General features: G+C 43.0%; 1 protein-coding gene across 1 annotated transcript in view; it reads left to right on the top strand.

Annotated features, from left to right (window-relative positions):
• The window catches only part of LOC124605267 (collagen alpha-1(XV) chain-like), a 228,357-nt gene that overhangs the window by 26,581 nt on the left and 176,003 nt on the right, over positions 1 to 25,773 (top strand). The window contains exons 5-7 of the mRNA XM_047136831.1: positions 5,560 to 5,712; positions 10,187 to 10,292; positions 15,171 to 15,331. Coding sequence (XP_046992787.1) covers positions 5,560 to 5,712; positions 10,187 to 10,292; positions 15,171 to 15,331 — 420 coding nt within the window. The remainder of the gene's footprint in view (positions 1 to 5,559; positions 5,713 to 10,186; positions 10,293 to 15,170; positions 15,332 to 25,773) is intronic.

Raw genomic sequence — 25,773 nt, 5'->3', positions numbered from 1 at the left:
CAGATAATACCGAATTTTGTTTTGCTTGTGACCTATGTTGTTGAGAAATGTGAAATATAAACCCGTGTCGTACGTAGTGTGACTTCAATGCCATTTACATGTTGCACATTCGCAGTTTTCCCCTCTTCCCCCTCCTCATTCTCAAAAAATGCTTCAAATGGCTCTGAGCACTATGGGACTTAACATCTGCGGTCATCAGTCCCCTAGAACTTAGAACTACTTACACCTAACTAACCTAAGGACATCACACACATCCATGCCCGAGGCGGGATTCGAACCTGCGACCGTAGCAGTCGTGCGGTTCCAGACTTTAGCGCCTAGAACCGCTCGGCCACCCCGGCCGGCAAGAGCACCTGTCCTCCATTTGTTCCTCAGGGAGGCCTTCATAATTGTTAGAACCTGGTCTGCTTCATTTTATTACTCGCTGAATATCAACTTGGTACAGTTACGACGTACGAGTTACGACGTACGTACTGACTGAAGAAAAACCAATTCACTGGCAATAACAATAGCACTTCTTCAACTAGGTGCTGTGAAGCAGACTGTGTAATGTACGGTGCAGTTTCAACCATACATAAGACTTAACTCACAGCGAAAACAATATTCTCAAAATCCTAGTATTGTACCTACTCAACATTAAAGCACACTAATCTCTTTGCAAATATTTGTGCAATCTTAACCACGCTCACAGCGTAATAATCACAATGCGAAGTTTCACAGACCTCTCGTGTCGAGGTGCTCAATCACACATTTACATTTTGTAAGAAGAGTAATAGTTAAAACCACAATACTGAACTCACAGCCACGCTATCCGACTTATACCTGCCATGAACCGTCCCTTACAAGGTGCAATCACTATAATCCGTTCATCCTGAGAATAAACCTCATGTAAACAAACACAAACTCGATGATTGGTCAGAATCTGCAGCACACGTACACTGGTGTTACACTCTTAGAAGTAGGTCCTACTTATGTATTAGATATATCATTATTAAGTTACGTTAAATGAAACTTTAAGACGTGTAAAGCCATCAAAGTTTTTCTTGATCACGCTTTAGCTACGTAGTTTTTATTTCAAAAATCGTGTACAGTCACAGCATTTTCAGCGATATGCTCTGATTGTCGCGCTGTTAATGCGCATTATGAAAATGGCTGAGGCTGCTTGCTGTTCCGTGGTGTAACTCGCGCGTGGAACACGGTAAAAAGTGTCGAGAAATAGGCTGTCCTTAATGTTTTTCATAAACTCGCAGATAATCGGTTTTGAAGTTGTCCCAGCGTTTATATGAAGTTTTCCCATCCTTTGTTTACTGCAGTCGATTATCAGAACTTGATTGAACGTGTAGCGCAGTTGGTAGCCTAATGGAACGTAAACAAAACGGAGGTTTTTCGTGCGCTGGTTCAAATCTCTACATTGTCATTTTTTTCTCGGTCAGTATGAAATACCTACATCTCGTAATTATGAAATGCATCATCATTTTTATCAGTAATGCATGTCTTCTTGTTTCTAATTACATATTTGTCGGCGAATTTCCTGTTTTCATTTCAAAAACAAATTCTTAATTATAGATGTTTTATGAAAGACTTCATAAAAGTTGTTTAAATTAAGAAAACACAACAATTTAGTTTTTAAGGCGAAAATGAGGAACCAGATCCTCTTTATTTGGACTGTGTCTCTCGATTTATACCACAGAGGTAGAGAAGTATCTTAGAAATATGAAAAACAATCATTTCACAGCATCGAGTACATCATACGAATGCTGCAGTTTTACATTTGCTACTGCACCATTACAATATGAACCCAACAGAACTGATCTGAAGCCAAGCTGTGGGATTTGGCGCGTGGAGTAACAAGACTGTTAACGCTGCCAGACGTACTGGAACTAACGCATGCAGCTTTTTCACACGTCACTGCCGAACGCTGGCGGGATATAGAACGGCTCGTCATAAAAGGAGAAGAGAAAATACTGCGCCTGGTTGCTTCGTGGATTCTGTTGTTGTTAGGCTCGTTATCAACTTAGCAGGTGCCACTTCCAGAACTGAAATGTATTTCTCGGATTCGGATAAGGAAGGAACTAAGAGATTACCAGACGACTGATTGTAAGTAATACCTTCAGTGGCTTCAGTATTTAAGTACACCGTGAAATCCTTCAATCTCTCTTACGTTACACACAGCGTATGCTGAAAAATTACCCTGTGGTTAAGTCAGGAATTTTCATGGTTCTTGTTTTTAATGACAGTAGTACGTTAGTTAAAAACGATAACGAGTTTCGGTTTTCGTGTAGTCGTCTAAGGAGCGTATTGTGGGAGATTTGCAGTGCATCGCCGGCCGGTGTGGCCGTGCGGTTAAAGGCGCTTCAGTCTGGAACCGCGTGAGCGCAACGGTCGCATGTTCGAATCCTGCCTCGGGCATGGATGTGTGTGATGTCCTTAGGTTAGTTAGGTTTAATTAGTTCTAAATTCTAGGCGACTGATGACCTCAGAAGTTGTGTCGCATAGTGCTCTGAGCCATTTTTTTGCAGTGCGTTATTTCATTCTGCTTAAAAATTAAATGACATTCGAAGCTGTACTGCTCCTCTGCTGCTCTCCTTTTACGTGTTAATTGCAGGTAGCCACGTCACTGCAGGCTACCTGTACCAGCTGACGGGCCACTGCTGTCCAAGTTAAATGCGCCGGTACGGCTGTTGTCCCGTACTATCGCTAAGTCGACAGTGACAGTACTCGAGACAGCATGGCTGCAGTCCCAAGTGGAACGGAAATGTAACGGGGCTCCAACAAACGCAGAAGAATACACAGTGCAATGTTTACATCAGGTTTATCTGTCCTTGATCAGTTGGCAAGAAAAGGCTACAGGCCACAAAAGCACACTCCTAGCTCTCCTCTATCTTGTGGCAACCGAAGCCCTCGTCTGTGCCTTACTTGAAAAACGATTCAAAATTGTTCAAATGGCTCGAAGCACTATGGGACTTAACATCTGTGTTCATCAGTACCCTAGATGGATGAAAATGGTTCAAGTGGCTCTGAGCACTGTGGGACTTAACATCTGAGGTCATCAGTCCCCTAGACTTAGAACTACTGAAACCTAACTAACCTAAGGACATCAAACACATCCATGCCCTAGGCAGGATTCGAACCTGCGACTGTACCAGCAGCGCGGTTCTGGACTGAAGCGCCTAGAACCGCTCGGCCACAGCGGCCGGCGAAAATCTGTTCCCCTATATGGAAGTATACATAATGGACGTACGAGTACAGGTTGGAGACAACATCGTTGACGAAATGTGGAAGTTTGGGTATGGCCGTGAATCCTGCTCGGATTGCCAAATTGTAAGGCGACCTCTCCAGACATGCCGAAAATCCGAGTTCGATTCCAGTTCGACACTAATTTTCATTGTCGTCATTCCTTTATACAGGTAATGGCTGTCCATACTCGCAAGTTCAAATACTCGTAGATTTCATGAAATCTTTATGTGTCGGTTTCACATCCACGCTTCCTGTCTGCATGAAATTTTTTTACCAATGGCGTATCGACGTCCTCGATCGCGTATGCTTCCTATACCATCTTTGGGAGTTCCTTTGAACCTACACGTCGTGCTCGGCCTGATTAAACCATTCCACACACGGAGCCTGTTCTTGAATCGTTGTCATTATGCTCCACTCTCGATAATCTGGAACACACACAAAAAAATGTTGTCAGATTGTGTGTCACATAAGCTAAATGTGTATGAATGTCTTAATTATTTTGGGTGCCATAACGCATTGAAGTTGTAGCGAAACATGTGAGAACCACTGTAAATCGATGTGTGTATCTGAAAATTCCTGTTTGTGGCAAATTGACATGGGGAGCCTATCTAGCTGTGGATTTCAAAGTCATAATAATGGTAATTGTTGTAACGGCGACCGGAACGGTCGCGGGGTTGAAGTGACGGAAACGCGGCGGGACCCGCCCGCGGGGAGGCCTGCGAACAACAACGCAACGGGAGAGGACGGACACGACCAACGTAGGACCTTACGACACAACAAGAACAGACAACAGAGTCGAGAAAACCTAACTAGACCACCACGTCCACTCGTATTGAAACACGAAAGTGAATACGCTGTCTGAGGCGATATGTCCTGAGACACACGCGAGGTTAGACTGGTGGCTGAGCTTTTTTCTTTTCTTTATTGATTTTCAATTCCCCCCGAAGGGGGCGGGCTGGCAGCAGCGTAGTACGATGCTCTACAGCCTACAGACTTTTTTAAAAACGGAAGAAGAAAAGAAACAAGAAAAACAGGCGATAAAACGGTGATTTAAAGTGTAAAATGGCTGAAAAATGCGGAAAGTTAAAACAGAAAGCAAAAGGGATTGGCAATGTTAATAAAAGACACAGGAATAAGACAAGTAACATAGTAGACACACAATTAAAAAACATGGCGATAGTCTGGTTTCTGTTCGCAAGAGATAAAAAAATGACACCCAGCGACAGTATGATGGCCGCTCGCAACACTTCCCAAAAGACACAACACGGAACACTCACTGTAAAACACTGTACGAAAATGGCGGCACAAAGATGACACTCCCGAGCCAAAGGCAGATGGGGGGGGGGGGGGCACCTGGAGGAGGGGGAAAAACAAGGTGGGAGGAGAGGAAAAAACGAAAAGGAGGGGGAACCGAGGAGGGATAGGACTCATAATGGGGGAGAGGGGCAGGGCAGACGCGAGAGGGAATGAGAAGAGGCAGAGGAGGCAAATGCAAAAGGACTCGGAAGGGGGCAGAGAGAGGGGGGAAAAAGTGGATGGAAGGGGGAGGAGAGGGAGCCTGGGAAAAGAACAGAGGAAAGGAGGGGGAGTGAGGATCAGAGTTGATAGGATGGATACATGGAGGGAGGGAGGGCATCATCCGGGAGGGGGAGTTGATGGAAGCCACCTTGGGAAAGGAGATGGAGGGTGTAGAGATGGAGGGTAGGGGGGATACAACAGTGAAGACGTGGCAGGGGGCGGGGATGGGGCGGCTGAGCAACAGGCAAGCGCTTAAGTACTCGATCGGGGACGCCGCTATTGGCCGCTGCAACCACGTCTTCCACTGTGGCGCCCTCACTCTAAATGCGGGCCAGGAGGCGCGCGCCGCCACAGCTTACGGCGCGATGGTACAGAGACCTCCATGGGTCTTCGACGTCTGTGACGTCTGGCGGGAATTCAAATTCCGCGGCGCGCGGTACCGGAATAACGATACTGGTGTAGGTCGAAAATACGCATGTACTATCGGGTTTGATTCATTTGGAAAGCAGTTGTGCCCAGCGGCTGTATTTATTTCAGACAGCGAAGCGTACAGCTATCAGTCGCAGTTAATGTTTATTGCACATCCAGAGTTCAGTCACCGTATGACCGTCTCCGGAGCAGTAAATGTAAATTAAGGATTTATTTTAGTGGCTCTGCGTAGAAGATGCGCCCACAGTGACAGAAATCTTGATATTCAGCTAACATTATTTGCAACTGATGGCTGTACATTTAGTACTTGACTCGCTTATATACTGTGTTCATGTGTACTCTTAAGACTGTTGTGTGTATGTGTTGGTGTTTCAGCTGAAGGGCGAGAAGGGCGAGCCTGGCGTGGGCCCCCCCGGCCCCCCCGGCGCCCCCGGCCCCCCCGGCCCCCCGGGACCCTCCGGTCCCACGTCGCAGGGCCGCGTCGGCTACATACCCGTCCCGGGACCTCCGGGACTACCTGGGCCGCCGGTGAGTACACCAAAGTACAGTAGAGCACCACTCAACCCTCCCACTGTACCTGAGTCAGAATAACAAAGTAACCACCAGGACGGCTGTCACAGCAACAACCAGCGAGAGCACGCTCTGAGTCATACCTGCTAATCGCTCTGCTGTCTCAGATGTTGGTCACCATAGAGCATAGAAGGATGCAGAGCGGCCTTCCCCACGGCGGAGGCCCGGCCGGCATGTGCTCGCCCGCCTCGACCCCCTGGGCACCTACCTGTCCGGCTGGGCACAGCCCGCGCCACGCTCCTGTTTCCTTCCTAATGTTTTGCTTACTACCTTATCTCACCTGATTTTCTGGTCTCTAGTTGTTGGTTATTAACGTGTTCATGGAGATGAACAAATAAACTAAATAATATAGGTGGCGAGATTAAAAAACTTAAAAAAAAATCAAATTGCATGTCATTACTTTCACTGAAAAACTTACCTTTTTTAAGACATACTATAATTGCTTGCTAATTTTATTACTTAATAAACTATTTTATTACTTAATAAACTAAATAATATAGGTGGCGAGATTAAAAAACTTAAAAAAAAAATCAAATTGCATGGCATTACTTTCACTGAAAAACTTACCTTTTTTATGACATACTATAATTGCTTGCTAATTTTATTACTTTCGCACGGCAATAAGTTTCCAAAGTTACCTTTAGATTATTGTTATGTTTAATATATTCACAAAAGAAATAACGGAAAAAGCAAATAGGTTGTGCACAATTCTTTTTCATTGTCTCTCTGCATCATTATCTTCCTAGAAATCATAACGGAAAAGCTGTTTTTTTAATCTTAGCATAATTCAGCTTTAATGTCTTATTACACTAGTCACTTTTAATTGCAGTCTCTTTTGTTTCAGTGTCATATTCCGCAGTTTTTTTTCTAGATTCATTTACTTTTTGTTGGGCCTTTTCTAGTTTTTCTTTAGTTATCGTTAAATCAGTTTTTGGTACTTTTTCGGGCACTGACGATGGAATAGGCGAAGTAACACGTTTGAGAACTCTTCTTACCTTTGAAGCTGATGTTGATGGCTGTAAATGTGGTGGATGTGAACTCAATATCGATGGAACTGCATCTTTTTTCAAATATCTTCGAAAAGGAGAAGAATTCTCGAAGTCTTCCTCGCTGAAATGACAGCTGGAGATACGGCTGTGAGTTGAAGGTTTCCACTCGTGTCATCTGATCGCTCGAATCCATTTCTCCTTCAGTTCTGGATCGTTAGGAAAGCGGTGAAAGAAATTCTTCTCCTCTCGATGTATTCTTTTCTTTTTTTCTTTTTTTTCTTTTTTTTCTACGGTTATTACAACCGCACGCCACACACATACCCATTCGAAAGCAGGAAAATTTTCGCGCACAACAGCAAAATCTCACAGAATAACAACTCGTCTCCGACTCTACACCGAACCACCACTGGACTGAACAACGAAAAGCTCTAGACTGCATACCTGTTCTCATAAAGGAAGGAATTAACGGAACCCAGGCGGGAACGGCAGCGCAGGGCCCCAGCACGGTAGGTGCCCAGGGAGGCGGGGTTACCTGGCACATCCCGCGCCGGCCGAAGGCCGCTCAATATCCTTCTATGCTCTGTGTCGGTCACCAGTCAGCTGCTGACGACAGTTTCGGTCTGTAATACAACAGCTGATTTGTTATCGAACACCGCAGACAAAACAGAACTGGCACCTTAAGACATTCAACCCAATTTCAATGTTCCACAATCCGTGTAGACTTTGTGATTGGTTTGTCTGTCATAATGTGCATGAAACATTTTCTGGGCCAGTATATTTGCTCACTCTCTGTACTTTGTTTCTCAGTGTAGTATTTTTCTTTTACAGAATGTGTGAAGATAACTGTGAAATTGCTTAGATAAGTCGTAAGAACCCAGTACTCTCAGTGGCGTAGTTGGAGATGTCGCTGAAGGCTTTGGCTCAGAGAGTGAGCAGTGCGAGCAACTGGTCGAGTCACTGTCAGTAGACTCCTCGCACAGTCCAGGTCGGCCACTGCCGCATCGTCCGGCGCCAGGATGTGTAGCTGCCTCGCGTGTACAACAGTCTAACCACGTCAACACGTCAGCCACGCGCTCCCGCAGTTCGCCTCAAACTACCCTCAGATTTCCGTCAATACGATAGGCATATTAGCGTTTGGATTTTAATCACAGAGTGCGATAAAGCATTGGTGACTGCGGTTAACCGCAATCAAAAAAATGGCTCTGAGCACTATGGGACTTAACATCTGTGGTCATCAGTCCCCTAGAACTTAGAACTACTTAAACCTAACTAACCTAAGGACATCACACACATCCATGCCCGAGGCAGGATTCGAACCTGCGACCGTAGCAGTCTCGCGGTTCCGGACTCAGCGCCTAGAACCGCGAGACAACCGCGGCCGGCAACCGCAATCATTTTAGCTCTTATACAGAATACGATAGAAATTCTGGAAAGAAAAGCAATTATAGTATACGTAAAGTACATTACGGCACGTGGCATACCTCCCTATTTGATTACATATTCTGAATGTTGCATTCAGGTCCAATTTCTATGGTTTATAAATTCCGTTAATATAATGCTGGACAGTATCATAAATCCGTCGTCATATAAAATAGTATCCCAGCTTGTGGCTAACAACGAATCCATCGCTGAATCTCTCTGGGGATGACCGATCACTGAGCCACTCAGCCGCGCTAGGTATGGTTCAGGCCAATCCCAGTACCATCCAAGGACGTCAGTAGTGCTGTTAATTGACCGAGAATTCTCTGCACATTTGCAGATAGTGCCTGCGAGTCCCTCTCCAGTCATTACATAGGAACTTTTTTGTTTTTGTATAAAAACAGTCCATAGAACAGAACCTGCTGAGAATGTTATCTGCTCGTTAATAACATGGATTTTGTGTTACTGATTATAAATCTGAGGACCTCTATATACCTTCAGTGAGCAGATTACGAAAAAGATGCCTAAGAGCACTTTCCTATGTAGTTATTATTACTAAGATTTGAGTTGCAAGTTATTTCGCAAATCTCCCAGTCGTCCCTTTCCGTAATACACAATCTGCATGGATTATATTGATAACAATCATAAACCATACTACACTTTGAGCTACACATGAAATATAATCGCAGTTGCGAATGCGATCAACCATCCGCTGTATGAGGAAATGACGACAGTGAAAATTTGTGCCCGGCTGGGACTCGAACCTGTATTTCCCGCTCAAAGCGAGCGATCGCGTTAACCGCTTTGGGTGTCCCTGCGCGACCCACGGCCAGAACCAAACTCCCGTACGTCGTCGTTCCAGAGTCACAACCTGTACTCCCTACACATATTATGTACGTAATTCTCATACAGGAGAGGATATTTTAATTGAGAGTCGGTGCCTGGTATCGCTGTATAAATACGATATTTCAGTGCCTGTATTCTTGAGAAGAACAGTGCAATGTTCCTTGCGGCCCGTGTTGTGTGCTGTCCATAGGTTAGTTAGGTTTAAGTTGTTCAAAGTTCTAGGGGACTGATGACCACAGCTGTTAAGTCCCATAGTGCTCAGAGCCATTTGAACCATTTGAACCTTGCGGCACGCATGCATGTCCGTAGGAACAGGCACTACGACGACTACAGCCGTCATGAAACACATACAGCGTAAATTTTCATTGTCGTCATTCCCTCATTCCTTCTTCGTATTCGCAACTGCAAATGTACCTCGTGTAATTCGTAACCGTTGTAGTCGCCACAGTGCCTGTTCCTTCTGACATTCGAAGGAACACTCCATTGTTCTTCTCACCAACACAGGTCTGCAGTATCGTATCTTGACCTATTTTTGGGTCGTCTAGCATCACAGCTTTGGCCAGCACAAATCCACGAGCACACAGCTATTGGAATTTTCCCAGTGATTCCTCGCATACAACAGCTGCCAAAAGCCAGGAACTAGAACACTCACCACTGATGAAAATTCCCTCTAAAGAGCTAATTGCACCTGGCATCCATGGTGCACTGTAGGCGAAAATGTGCCGCGTGCCACTTGGGTTAAAAGAACTACGATGTTAAAGAATTGAGTGAAAGATATACGTCAATTGTAAAGGGTTGAGTAAAAGATATACGTCAATTGTAAACTGTGGAAAACTGTAGACCTTCAAGTAGATTAGTCTAATCATAATTTATTTCGTAGAAAAAATTTTTGAAGATTTCATGTGAACCTATTAGTCTCGCAGTCGTGTCTGAAGCAAGACGTTTTGCTTGCTACTGTCCAAGAGAAAGCTACAGAAGGAGCAAAATGTTGTGGAAAGCACTTCCGTTGTTTGCGCTGTTAGCAAAGTATTGATAATATGACGTGAACAGTATAAATAGCTTGCTACTATTGATTAATTTTAATGTGAAGTATTGATGGGCGACAAGATGTGCCTCACACAGAACTGACGTGAGCGGCGCCTTTGCTAACCAGCTGTCATCCACCGTGGCTTTTCCAGGGTCCTCCGGGTGTGTCCGTGATGGGTCAGAAGGGCGAGCCCGGAGAGCCGGGGGCGCCCAGCTTCCGCTTCCTGCAGCACGACGACCCGAACGCCGGCAGGACTGGTACGTCACCTGCAGAAGCACCTACCTGTGCCAACATGTCGCCACTTAACTTCTATTACTTTACGTCTTCGATGATAGTCTATACAAACTGCCTTCGTAATTTGTAATGACTCAGGTGTTTATAATTTCTAGCGTCATAGTTACGTCTGACAAGGGAACCTCCCCATCGCAACCCCCCTCAGATTTAGTTATAAGTTGGCACAGTGGATAGGCCTTGAGAAACTGAACACGGATCAATCGAGAAAACAGGAAGACGTTGTGTGGAGCTATGAAAAAAAAAAGCAAAAGATACAAACTGGGTAGTCCATGCGCAAGATAAGCAACATTTAGGATATGGTGAGCTCAGGAGCGCCGTGGTCCCGTGGTTAGCGTGAGCAGCTCCGTAATGAGAGGTCCTCGGTTCAAGTATTTCCTCGAGTGAAAAGTTTATTTTCGCAAAGTTATGATCCGTCCGTTCGTTCATTGACGTCTCTGTTCACTGTAATAAGTTTAGTGTCTGTGTTTTGCGACCGCACCGCAAAACCGTGCGATTAGTAGACGAAAGGACGTGTCTCTCCAATGGGCACCGAAAACATTTGATCGCATGGTCATAGGTCAACCGATTCCTCCACAGGAAAACACTGGTGACGGCATCTGCGTCACATGACAGGAATATGTTGTCGACCCACCTAACATGTACGCTTGGCGAATGGGTAAAAAGATTCTTCTACCTTGCCCGATTTAGGCTTCCTTGTGGATGTGATAATCACTCCCAAAAAATTGATGAAAACAAAGAGTTTGTCACATAAACTGCAACAAATGAATGCAACAGTTTCACAGCCGCACAGTTTTCCCTGTGCTCTGTTAAAACATATGTTTTTAACGTTTTCAAATTTTTCCGTCTGTAGACCGTCAAATCCTGCTTATGTCCAAGCAAATCTGAACATGTGCTGGAATTTTGGAGAGCGAAGTTGATTATGTTTGAGTGCCTGAACTTTGATAATTGTCTGAAAATAAAAAATTAAAACTTTTCATTCAAGGGAAGAATTGAACCAAGGAGCTCACGCTCACGCTCACGCTAACCACGGGACCACGGCGCTCCTGAGCTCACAGTATCCTTGATGTTGCCTATCTTTCGCATGGACTACTCAGTTTGTATATTTTGCTTTTTCCTCATTGTTCCACACAACTTCTTCCTGTTTTCTCGATTGATCTGTGTTTAGTTTTTCAAGGCCTATCCACTGTGCTAACTTATAACTAAATCTGAGGGGGGTGCGATGGGCAGGTTCCCCTGTGAGGAAAGACGTTTTTAAAATAGTTGATTGCCTCTCTCACTGCCCACACCCTTTTCTTCTTGAATAAAGTCTCTCTAATAATTTATAAGCTACTTTTGCAACCATTTCGTGGCTGTCCGTTACAGCGAAAAAGTTTGCATCAGTAGAGAAACTTCGAATTTATGAACAACAATAACAACACTCAATAAACATTCAAGTTTTCACAACTGAAAAGTCAAGAACGGTGAGGTGTTTCCAGAAACCGCATAGCTGCATGAAAGTGCTTTATTTGCAACTACCACTTTCACGCCATTATAGACGCAATTTCGGTTTTATAATGGTTATATTTCCATTATAAACATGGAGATGCGTCTACAATAACGAGCAAACGGCAACTGCGAATAAGACACCTTCATACAGCTATGCCGCTTTTGGAAACACCTCCTCATTCTTGACTTTGCAGTTGTTGTAATTTTTTTGATATTTAAATTGTTTTTGGAGGGTGAGTGTTGTTATTGTTATTCATAATGTCCCTGAGCTGTGGTTGCCCTCCACAGAAAGTTGTTTGCACTTTGAGTTGAATGAAAATTGGAGACCTGTAGCAATATAGCAATAGCAATTGAAACTAAAGTTTGCTGTCCAATGACACAAGAGAAACCTCGGTCAATTCTTTTCTATCTTGACATGTATGCCTCTATTTATGCGTACCTATTTTGCAGTGGAACAATTTGTAAATAGAAAATCTGCCATGTCTCACAGTAGTTTGAAAACAGGGCAATAGGAATCAAATTCCTGTATTATATAGCGTACTGGAATATAAAGCGATCTAGCCATCCAATAGTCGTCCAGTGGCCTGGAATTACATTAATGTACTAGGATGTTAAGAGCGACACGCTGCGTTGTGTTTGTTAGGAACTGCTCAGCCCAATCCCACATTTGGTCTGGTATTCCGCACATTACTATTTTATTCATTATGCAGCACTGCGGAACTCTTTCGAATGCTTTCTGGAAGTTAAAATACATAAGGCTTCCTGCCGGGTTTCGTGGACAGACAGAGGAAGCTGTGTACCGCACGACTGTTGTTTGCGGAAGCCGTCTTGATTCCTACGGAGGAGATATTTCTTTCTCCGACGTTAGCGATGTAAACCCACAGTTTTGTTCGTCTGTTCGACTACCCTTCTTGTAAACGGTAATTGCTTGCACGTTATTACAGCCGCTAAGAAAGATTGCCACCTCCAACGATCTACAGTAGACTGACGCTAGAAAAGACGCGTGTTCTTTCGCGTACTCTATGTAGAATCGTGTTGATATCCCATGAAGTCCAATGGCCTTTCCCCCTTTGATTGATTTGACCTGATTTCTTATCTTGTCGTTATTTATACCCATAAGTGTAATTTTGAGGTTAATGCGACAATTACCATCTTCCTCAGACAATTTCGGAGATACTATTTGAACAAAGCTTTCTGCGATAGTTGCATCACCTCTTAATCACAACTGTTCTTATACAAATATGACCCAAGCGAAACCAGTAAGTGTTAACATTTTGCCCCACTACTAATGTAGTAAAATATTCGGTGATTTGTCTCAATTATATGTAGTTAATGAAAGCCAATGTATTATCGTACAGCCTGATGTGGAAGTCCGTAACTGAAAAACTACTCTACACAGATGTTTATGGTAAAAAAAAGGAAAATTTGTTTTGTTACACGCTGCTCACTTGTGGATTCTCATAAGGACGACGACGGCGTTTGGAAGAGATTAGGGCACTTGAAGAGTTAGCATACCTGGAGGAACTCAGGCATTCTCTTGAGGATACGGGTACGTGACTTATTTAATCCTGAAAAAGTTTGTTTTCAGTTGTAACGAAATCAAAGTAGTGTTAGTAACTTTGCAACATTTTTAATGTCATTACTTTGTTAACGCACTATAAGCAAAATGTTTTCATTTCAGAATTGTCTTGCAGTTTATAAAGTAAAAAAAGGATCTCATTTTAATTGAACCAACTGTGGGTTTTTGGTGAAACACTGTAAATGAACTAACAAAGACTATTTTTCGCCTTATTTCACAATTTAATTATTAATGTTACTGTACATCCTACGTTTCTCGTGTTATAAGCCCATTTTTAAGAACATTACTGATTCCTAAAGATTATAATGCACAGATAAACATGATGATAAGGCAAAGATAATCATCTCAAGGTATCGATCCATAGCTTAATGTAAAATTACGTCAATGGTCAAGTAATTTGTTAAAAATGGTCTTTGCCGTAATTTTACATTAAGCTATGGTTCGATACGTCAAGAAGTTGAGATGATTATCGTTGCCTTGTCATCATGTTTATCTGTGCATTATAGTCTTTGGGGATCAGTAATGTTCTTGAAAATGGTCTTATAACCCGAAACCTAGGTTGTGCAGTAACATTAAAAATAAAATTGTGAAACAAGGAAAAAAAAACAGTGTTTCTTTAGTTAAACGGATCTCTTTCTATGAGTGTATGTATGCATTGAGGTGACAGTCCCAGACCAGTGTTTCTGAAACAGACATATCCCACAACGTGGAAGGTTTCTTTTTTTTACCCTGGAAGCAACTGAGTGGATGAACAGCGGATGATATAGACGTAGGAGAAGCATAAGAGCAGGAAGAAGTTTTTGGAAGATGACAACTGTCGATATTGTAAAATTATAGCTCAGTTTCTATATGTAGGCTTTTTGTAGACTCCTCGGTTAATCGAGGACGATAACGACCGTGGTCGATCAAAATCTGATACTGAGAGAGTAGCTTCCTGAATCTAATACTTCTGTTTTTGATCAGCATTGAGATAATTTTGTATTTGTACGTCCTACCTGGGAAACCAGTGGCCTACTAAAAAACTGGTCTACTGGTCTTAACGTATTGTGTTCCGAATTTTTTGATGAGACGTGTTTCAGTTCTTGTTAAAAGGTATTTACGATTTGATGTTTATTTTACTGTAATGAAAAAACAGTTTCTACTTGAAACTCAAATACTGCGTAATTTTTTCACAAACAAAATCACTACACATTAGAACCGCGCCGCTTTGTGTTATCTCCGTCTCACAGTATCTTTACCTTTCATAATAATGTCGTTATAAGAGGTGCAGCAGTATTCTGACTATTGGCACTTGACATGTGGTTCACGTTTCAGGAAGCGTGCAGAGAGGAGGTATTAGTTACTCGCTGTAAGACTTTTATGAAGGAAAAAGTGCACAGTCACGAGTTCAGAAAAATTGCGTTACTGAAAAAATTACTGCAGGTGTGTTAACAATACACACTATTTTTCCTTTCCTTTTTCTATTTATGTTACGAAAAATTTTCACTCCATTTCTTTCCGTTGAAATTTCGGCTCTGTTTGCGAGTGGAACAGGAAAATTGTACAGTGTACCCTCCGCCACGTACCACGCGGTGGCCTGCGGAATATATATATACATGCGGATGTAGAGCAACTAATCTGGAAAGAAACGTTTGAACATAATGAAATATATTACTGTATCCTTTCGCTTAATGAGAGGTGCATCAGTCGATAAGTTCGTTTCGTTGTCCATAGTTAGCCATAGCTTCGCGTTCGTGTCGGTGATTGCAGCGGGTAACACATAATCGCACTTTCGCAGGTCCGGCAGTCCAGGAGTACAATGGGAGCGGCCACACCCTCCGGACGGCGTTCGAAGAGCGCTTCAGGGGTGAGAAGGCCGGCTACGAGGAGGAGGAGGACCGGAACGTGAAGATCGTCCCGGGCGCCGTCACCTTCGACACCACAGACGCCATGACGAGGGTCAGTAGCCGCTCACTGACGCAAATTCTGGATGATAATAATACATACAATCACAACTACATGCTGACACTTTAAACATAAGGTCACAGGACAAACTTTCATTTACGTTACATTTAGAAGTAACGTTTCGTGTGTTGCGGCAGTGTTTTGCGAGACGTATAATGGGAGAACTACTTGTTCATATTGTCTAGTGTGTGTGTGTCTGTGTGTGTGTGTGTGTGTGTGTGTGTGTGTGTGTGTGTGTGTTTGTGTGTGTGTGTATAAGTATGTCAGAATGGCTTGGATCAGCCAAACGTCACCCAGACAAGTAGATGGCTTATTTCGTTGGTGTGTTCTCGTATAAGAAGACCTATGACGTATGGTAAGCCTCTGGGCATGTAATGAATTCCAAACGGAACTGCAGTGGCGACGAACAACAGACAACGGTGGCTCTCCCAGATCTCGTTTGTGTGAATAGTCTCCCTACAGCACTGAAAATGAAGCAGGACGCGTAGCCCAATTACGAATAAACAGTAAGAATCGAAAATTATCATATATACATTTGCTACATACTGCCGTTGATGAATCTTAGGTACTTTTGTTCAACGAGTTGGGTAAGGAAAATCCATATGATTAGTGGAGGACTTAACTGAAGATATATTTTTAGATGAAATTACCATTTGTACTTTTATGCGAATAAAGCATAATGCTAATGAGGTATCAGAGACCCTCAACAAACAATTACATGCAAGGCATGTCCACAGCTAGAGAGAGGTATGATATGTACTTGATATTTAAAAAATACGTGTAAGTTTTGAATAGCAAGAATCTTCAGTCTTGAGTGTTGCATCAAGCTTCTGAACACCAAGGTCTCACTTTAAATTTGTTCGCCATCTTGACGGGGGATTCATTATCACTAAGTACACACCTCATTTTCCAACCCATGAGGGTTTAAACGTGTTTTTCTGTGAACTTAATTGTACCTAACAATTCTATATGGCGAGGCATCAAGGACATTCCATTTTGCAAATCGTTAGAGAAATCGATATTCCGAGATCCATAGTGTCAAGATTGTGCCGAGAACACCAAATTTGAGGCATTGCTTTTCACCACGGACAACACAGTGTCCAACGACCTTCACATAACGACCTAGGGGAGTGGCGTTTGCGTAAAGTTGTGAGTGATAACAGTCAAGAAACATTGCGTGAAATAAACTCAAAAATCAGTGTGGGTCGTACGACGGATGTGCGGCGAAATCTGACGCTAATGGGCTACGACAGCAGACTACCAACGCGAATGCCTTTACTAACAGCACGACATCGCCTTCAGCTCCTTTACTGGACTCGCGACCGTATCGGTTGGACAATACGCGACTAGAAAAACCTGGCTTTGTCAGATGAGCCCCGATTGCAGTTGGCAAGAGCAGATGATAGCGTTCGAGTGTGGCGCAGACCCCACGAAGCCATGGACCGTACTTGTCAACAAGGCACTGTGCAACTTGGTGGTGACTCCACAATAGTATAGGCATTAATGGACTGCGTCCCCTGTCCAAGTGAACCTATTATTGGCTGGATATGGTTACGTTGTGCTACTTGGAGACCATTTGCAGCCATTCACAGATGGAACGAATGACAGTGCCCAAGTCATTGTACCACAACTGTTCACGACTAGTTTGAAAAACAATCAGGACAGTTCGAGCGAATGATTTGGCCACACAGTCCCCCGACGTGAATCCCGTGAAACAATTATGGGACATAGTCGAGAGGTCAACTCGTCCACAAAATGCTGCACTAGCAACACTTTCGCAATTATGGATAGCTATAGATTCAGTATGGATTAGTATTTCTGTAGGGCGCTTCCAGCGACTTGTTGAGTCCAAGTCGCATCGAGTTGCTGCACTACGTCGGAAAAAAAGGAGGTCTGGCACGATATTTTGAGATATTCCATGAGTTTCGTCACCTCATTGTACATTAGAGACAGCAGGTATCTTTGAAAAATGATTCAAATGGCTCTGAACACTATGGGACTTAACATCTGAGGTCATCAGTCCCGTAGAACGTAGAACTAATTAATCCTAACTAACCTAAGGACATCACACACATCTATACCCGAGGCAGGATTCGAACCTGCGACCGTAGCGGTCGCACGGTTCCAGACTGAAGCGCCTAGAACCGCTCGGCCACACCGGCCGGCGCAGGTATGTTTGAGCAAAACCTCTAATGACAGGGTGTCACTTGCCAGCAGACTTGGTGACAGTCGCTAGCATGACAATTTAGAGCAGGACTGACAGGACAACAGCATAAGCACATTGTCTCACTATCAGATAATAGTGTAGGCAGTAATGGACAGTGGAACGAATGACAGTGCCCATGTCACTGTACCACAACTGTACACGACTGGTTTGAAGAACGTTTAGGACAGTTCGAGCGAATGATTTGGCCACACAGTCCCCCGACTTGAATCCCGTTAAACAATTATGGGACATATTCTAGAGGTCAACTCGTGCACAAAATGCTGCACTGGCAACACTTTCGCAATTATGGATAGCTTGCGGTGGCTGGACATGTTAAACATATAACTGCACTGCAAGACGATCATGTCATGCTGGCCAAGTGCGTAAATGCGTTAGGTCAATCAATGCGTTACATCATGACCAGAAGGAGGCACTCAGACGCATCAGTCATGTCACTGCATTCGGTCACGATCAGGTTATGGTGGCTGGATACATTTGACGGATCAGACCATCAAATCATTATCAGGTCTTGGCCGCCAGACACATCAGAGATATCGGCACATTGGGTTACGATCATGTTGTGCGAGCCATGCTATCAGTGTACTCCACAGTAATGTCATGGTCGCTGGATGCATTAGACGTAGCGCACCAGATCACGATCTGGTCGCTTTGGGCCTACTCATTAGACATATCAGTGCACCAGATCATCACCTGGTTGTGTTGGCTGGATGCATTTGACATATCAGCATGTTGGACACGAACAGCTTGTGATGGCTGGATGCATTAGACATATCAGCAGAATGGATCACAATCAAGTCATGGTGGCCAGATGCATTAGGCGTATCATCACATTAAACTACATTCAGATCCTGATGGCCATATGCATTAGATATGTCAACGTACTGGATCACCATCGTGTGAGTGTGATTGGACGTATTAGACAAATCAGTGCAGTGGATCATGATCAAGTCATGGTGGCTGAATGCATCAGATATATCAGCACACTGGGTCACGATCACATAGGTGGAAGGTACATATTAGTGCAATGGATTACTATCAGGTCATTGTGGCTCTACATGTTAGATGTTTTAGTGTATCGGATCAAGATAAAGTCGTGGTGCAGGGAGACATTACATATATCAGTGCACTGCATCAGATCCAAGTCGTGGCGGTCCTATATGGTAGCCATACCAATGTCCCGGATGAAGATCTGGTCGTGACATATCAGTGGCCTGGATCATAATTAGGTTATCAGATATGTCAGTGCACTGCTTCACAATTTGCTCAATGTGGCTCAATGTATTAGACATATCTGCTTACTGGATCATGATTTGGTCATGGTTGCTGGACATATTACATGTATCAATTCACTGGATCACAATCAGATCATTATGACTGGATTAACTAGATATTTCAGTGCGCTGAATCACGATCAGGTCTTGGCAGCTGTACGCATTAGATACATTAGTTCATAGGACCACTATGTGCACGTGAGTATGCTCCCTATATCGTCCTTACGTCGCCCGTCATGTGTTATTTTTCTTGAAAGGCAAGAGTATTTTTGTGGGTCCTGTAATTCTGCCTCACTTTCGCAGAGTGTAGCAACGTCATTAGCAAGTCTTATCATAAAGACGTATTCACCCTTAGTTTTAATCCTTATCCTCAACTCCGTCTTTATTTCCGTCACTCGGCGTAGTCGTTGAGAACACAATGCGGGTCATATGTAATATGAATGGGTTATGATCACTGCCTGAATGTTTAGATTCCTGCCATGTTCCCGCATCACATGAAATATTTGAAGCCTGAACGTCGTCCGAAATATTCCAGAACCCAAAGATGCCTCGATAAAATGAAAATACCCACCACTTTCAGTGGCTCGAAGTTCGATGACTGCAGAACATACGAGTATTTAAAATTCCGACGATAGTCGACAATATTCAAAGTCCAGTAGAAATATTTTAGTAAGTCGCGCAACCTAGCAGTTAGCAGAACTTCTTCGTCCAGCGAAAAAGTCTAATACTAGCCGGAAATCTGCAGAACATCAGCAAGTGCCAAATGTGGCCGTTTCATCTCCCACCTCCACCCCGTCGCTCGCTATCATGGCCGTTTTCAACGTTGGCGAACAATAGACTGCCTGCAAAAGCGCCCGTGTTGGACTATTTACAGTGGAAGGGAGCGTTTATCGTAGCCATTGAAATTACAAGTTACTTCGCTAAATAGAAATTTCTCAAGTTGCAAAAGCGTTTATACATGTCCGGTTTCACATCTTTAAGGCGTGCATATAGTGTGATGTTCACAAATTCTCTGTGAATAATATCTCTGCTATACGATCTGTACAGTACCGAAAAAATGCTACGTAATTTAAAAGTTACACAAAGACAGGTGGTTTTTGCAGTGTGATATACTGAGGACCAGTAAATCACCAGCTTTCATGTGGTGGTTGTTTTTGGAAGGGGGTTCTACTGCCGCGCGGGACTAGCAGAGCGGTCTCAGGCGCTGCCGTCATGGACTGTGCGGCTGGTCCGGACGGAGGTTCGAGTCCTACCTCGGGCATGGGTGTGTGTGTGTTTCTCCTTAGGATAATTTAGGTTAAGTAGTGTGTAAGCTTAGGGAGTGTGACCTTAGCAGTTAAGTCCCATAGGATTTCACACACATTTGAACAACATTTTTTTGGGGAGTTTTACTTTTTGGTGCTGTTTTGGACGATAGCAGTCGCGGCTTAATGACGGTTTCTCGGGTCAGATTGAGTGCACCTTACGACGCAACATGTCAGTCGACTCACCTTTTGCTCTGCTTCGTCAGGTAGCACCGGTTTTCTTATTTGTAAATCAACATTAACAATATTTGTACTAAAATTATGTTCAAAATGTGGGAAAGTTCTAATAAAAAATACAATTTACCCTCTTTTGGTACAGCAGTTTCCCAGTCGCTAGGTTTGGAGGAAGCTGTTGTGTGGGAGAGATCTGCAAACCATCTAAGGATCGGGTTGTTTCGTGATCCCAAGCGTCTGCATTCATTCATCAAGCTCAGGACCAAACTCAATGTCAATGCATAGTAGGCGTACTCAAAAATCACCGCGAAACGGAATAGATAAGTGATTCCTAGTGAAACCGAAACTGTGACTATATTTTGAACCATCGTTACGTACAGTTAATACAACAAAAGATAACATATTCGAATAATTTGTATTACTTTATGGCTCTGCAGCTCCTAAAGGAAATTGCATTGCAAGGTTCTGCGTGGGTTCTGTTTCGTGTCGCCGAGACCTTCAATCCGGTATGCCTACATAGCTATGTGGCTTAGTGCACTTTCTGTTGTGACTGTGGTTTCAAATTATCCGTTACACGGCCGCATGCTTTCACAGTGGACCCAAAAGGGACCACGCACCGCTTGTTTTTGGTCAGCCACCTCCTACCCTTCTTCGCCAGCAAACACCCCTACGCCGGCCGCGGTGGTCTCGCGGTTCTAGGCGCGCAGTCCAGAACCGCGCGACTGCTACGGTCGCAGGTTCGAATCCTGCCTCGGGCATGGACCTAGGTGATGTCCTTAGGTTAGTTAGGTTTAAGTAGTTCTAAGTTCTAGGGGACTGATGACCACAGCTGTTAAGTCCCATAGTGCTCAGAGCCATTTGAACCATTTGAAACACCCCTACCGGCAAACCTGTTTGGAGTGACGCGTGACGAGTTGTGTCGAGTGCAGGTGGAGCGGACTGCTGCAGACCGAGCCTGCGCCTGGCGACCACGCCCCCTTCTGTCAGATCGTGGTGTTTGCTAGAGTAGGCAATGTCGCTGGTTGCACAAACGGGCCGTGCCCTTACACCGTACTGCTGACACTAACTGAATGCCCGGCGTTCTTAGGTTGATTGTACTTCACAGTGTTCTGTTGTACAGTACCCACTGTATAATTTCAGAGTAGTTGTATTAGCGAGTGTTAGAACTATAAGAACAGCCGAAAGATTGAAGAATGGAAACTTTAAATTCACTATAATATAAATTTAATTCAACACATTTATTTTCCTCTGTAGGAATCACGGTATGTGTATTTTGGCTGACCTAGTCTCAAACGAGACACATTAAGTCCGTGGCAGAAGCTTCGCAATATGAAGTACATAATAGACATAATAATTATTTTCATATACTCTGCATTGTCATCGGCACTTGCTCCCATATACTGCTACGGAGCGATTGCAGCAGTTTCACCTCAATTTGGAACATAATGACTTACTAATTAGAAAAGTATTTTTGGTGTGAGACACTTAACACACCTGTAAGAGGGGGTGTTTGGGAGTCCATGGCACGGTTTTCAGCACACATGTGATTTCCTACTTGGCAACAGTGGATCCAATGGAGAAGGGTGAAGGGGGTCATGACCGGCCGCCACCCGTAATAGAAAACATTTTTGTATAAGTGTTTTCATGTTTACTTACGTCAATTTCCAATTTTCTCAGATAATTTTGGGTGGGTAAAGTAGTATGAAAACTATGAATATCGAAAATGGTGAGGAACTGGAGTAAAGCGCAAATCATCTTTGACACGAGACACTTGTTAGCTTACAGCCCTGGTGGACGGACTTGTGTCCTGCCGTACGTGCTGTCTACGACAAATCCATCACTGTTCAGAGCCCTCATGCAGGACCACTTAACGGCAAGGAGTAAGCCAGGGCAGAAAGGACAGCACAGTACACCGAGTGAAAGAAAAGAAACAGCAACACTGACTTACGGAACGCAGGGTTAAGCGAATGTGAGAAATAACAATGCTCATATTTAGAGGATCGCGTACCTGTAGCATGGAGGCCTGTGTTGAAAATCGAAGCGGGTCAACTGAAATACCGATTGTCGTCAGTGCACAGTCCTTGTGCACTGTTTGAATTTAAATTTTACTACAAATGTGAGAGTTTGTTGCAGTTATAGTTCTTAAATCAAGTGAATGACACATATTTAGGCACTCTTCAAATTTTCGCACAAATGCATTTCAAATGGTGCGTTTCTCGATATTTCAATTTGTTGGGATGTTATACTAATGCGATGTACCTGTCTCAACAGATTATTATTATGGCATTACAACAGTTTTTATTGGTTTGTGCTACTGAGAACCACGCGAAGGAGCTTATGCGTTGTCAATGTTCCTTTCTTTCTGTAATTAGTTTTTCATTTTTTCACACTACTGTTCTTTTCTTTGTTCATCCTACATGCCGCTTATCTTTTTCTCTTCACACTTTTGCTGCGAACTTTTGTCTTTTTCCTTTTACTTCTTCCGTCATTTCCATTTGGTTCGGGACTGCTCTAACTCATTTGATCCACGTCATTAGTATCTCTGGGTTTCCATCAAGAAGTTAAAAATTCCTTTATTCCAGTTTTCTCATGCAGCCATTTTACATTTTTATACAATTATTCTCTTCCACAGTGTGTTGCTCTGTTCATTCTCTTTCTTCGTAAAGTTCTTTATTATTTCTTAACCTCCATTTCTTATTGTCAGATTGTGGTCCCAGTATCTTCTGGACTCTTTTCCTTCTTTTCTTTTCTGTTGCACCGAATTGTTTGGCTGCCTTTAACGAAAGCCATTCTGCAGCGTAAAGGTATTGTGGTCTCATGACAGTGTAGTGGTACCAGAGTTTTGCAATTACCGATAAGGAATTTTTGTTGTACAAGTTTTTTGTTAATTGAAAATCCGCTACCATTTCTCTTGCCATTGAAATGTTCGCTTATTGCCGAGAGCTTTCAGTTACACTATTTCGCGTAGATTTTATGAGTATTATTGTTATTATATTCATGGTTGTAATTTCCAGTAACTGTAGTATTACTTTTTCAGGATAAATTTCAGTCATCAGTTGCAAATAAATTTTATTATCTTTTGTCAGTTTCGAGAAATTAATCTATGTATCTATCTAGCTATCTTCAGAAGCCTACAAATCTAGGGATATATATCTTTAGACCTGGGCTATGTATTTATATGAAGTATAAAAAGTATACTACAGAAGCTCATTTAGTTTAGCAGATGGTCAGTATCTTCTTCTTAGAAGGATAATGGCATGGTATGCACAGAAATTTACACACTGTATGTGATTATTTTAAACATAGTTTGACAGTTTACAATAACTGAATCACATCTATGTATGTGTTATGCTAGCAGAGAGGAACATGTATAAAAGCATATATAAAAAATATAACTAAGGCACATAAAGAAATTATATATATTACGCCTAAAAAGCATAATGCATAATTGTAATACAGGGAAGAGAAGGGCCAATTTCAACATTTTATAAGAGATGATATGCAATCAAAATAGAGTCTATTTTTAAATGCAAGTTGGTTATTCAACAAGTGTTTTGAATTTGGGTGATAATGTTTGTATATTTCAAATTCTTCTCAAAGGTTCGCAAGCCTTGTCAATGACATAAAATTTCTATGTTAAGCAAGGACGGGGAGGAAGTGCTTGTTTCTCTGTTTTGAGGTGTTCTGCAAACGTTGACTTACATGAATTCTCGGCATCTTTGTCGAGCAAGTGCTCACGAAAGCGGGTCTTAAATGCCCCCTTGTCTGTCCCATATAAAACTCGGATATATATAACACTGTATTTTATATATTCCAGATTTGAAAAATTTGTCAGTTGGAGGTTTCTCATAATGTAAAAGAGCAAGTTAGTGGCATTGATGATGTCACTTTTTTTAATGAAGTGGGTATATGATATCAAATGTTACCTAGAAATGGAATTGTAGTGTATGTCTAATAGTAAGGCCATTCTTTTTAAGTGTAGAGGAATTTATATTCTTCTTTCTTTTATTATTGTTAAGTTTTTGTACAAGGTTTGCTTCATTGCCGTTTTTGACCGCTATGTGCTTTAAGTTATTAAGTTCTGTACCAATAGCAGAAGGGGTTAGCGGCATCTCAGTGGTATGTTCGATCATAGAGTGAAAGAATGCCAGTTTGTGCTTAAAGAGGCGCAAGAAGAGGCATGAATCACCATATCAGGTGTGGTAGGTTTCTGTGATATACTTTTCGTACTTCACATAAATGTATAGCCAAAGCCTAAATATTTATAAAAACCCTAATTTTTTAAGCTTCTGAACATGACAAATCAATTTGTCGAAAGTTGTAAAGCACAGCAAAATTTATTTGCAACTGATGACTGAAATGTTTCCTGAAAAGGTTGTAATTATTATTGTATACGTCTGCGAGACTGACAGCAAAGTATATTTCAGAACTGAGGGGTGGGAAGGGGCAGACTTTGACGAGCTATGACTCCCGAGCCCCCCCCCCCCCCCCCCCCCCCCTCGTCCACCCAACGAGCTGAACTTTGAAGCCGCCTTTGTTACAGGGAGCAAAATCCGGTCGTTTTGAGACTTTCCTACAGTGGAGACGAGGTGCTAGCGACGTATAATTGTAAAAATAATCGGAACAGACGAATTTTAGCATCGAATGCGTAGTTTACGGGATCGGTAGACTGATTGGGGAGACTGTTGATAATATTTTCCTCTAGGGTTAGATGTGGATGGGCAGTGGAGATATTTTTAGTTAAAAATAACTGAAAACAAACATAGCTACGGAGAGGGAGATTATGTCTGCTGAAGCTTCGGAGTAGTTGCCGAAGATGAGCGACATTATTTCGCTTAGAAACCTGAAGGCAGACACATATACACGAGTTACTGGAGCCGGATGGATAGATTCACTAGGCCTGATTAATATTGTCCTGAGGGCATTTAATGCTATTTTACGCGTAGAGAATTCGTTTACCATCCCAGAAATATTTAGACGGCTTTTTCGATGCCTTTTGTCTGGAAAATCATGCTTGTTTCTATTCGCATGTACACTACACACACTATTTATTTGTAAACTCAACAGCTAAAACGTTATTATCACTGGCCACCGCGAAGTTGGATGCCGCCTGGTGGCGTTGCGGCCACGTGACGCTGTAACAGAAGTACTGGATGGTTTTAATTAAAATTTAGCTATCTAACACGTTATAACACGGAAACTAATTACCGTACGAGTGCCAAACGTGGTAACATTACCGTCCAGAGTGTGGGATGCATCATTTCCATGCGTCACAGCGCCACCATCCAGTTCCAATAATGGCCTCCAGGTGCTGTGTTCAGCCATCGTGATTCATAGTCTCACACCTGACCAGTCGTAGTGCACTTGTTGAGATGTCATCACGAGCTTTGACAAAAGGTGTAGAGCATTATTGGTGAACCTCTATTATCGAAACAACAGCTGCACTTAGAGAATATCTCC

The sequence above is a fragment of the Schistocerca americana genome, chromosome 3 (assembly GCF_021461395.2).
Source record: "Schistocerca americana isolate TAMUIC-IGC-003095 chromosome 3, iqSchAmer2.1, whole genome shotgun sequence".
Taxonomy (NCBI): domain Eukaryota; kingdom Metazoa; phylum Arthropoda; class Insecta; order Orthoptera; family Acrididae; genus Schistocerca; species Schistocerca americana.
This window is presented reverse-complemented; position numbering and strand designations above follow the sequence as displayed.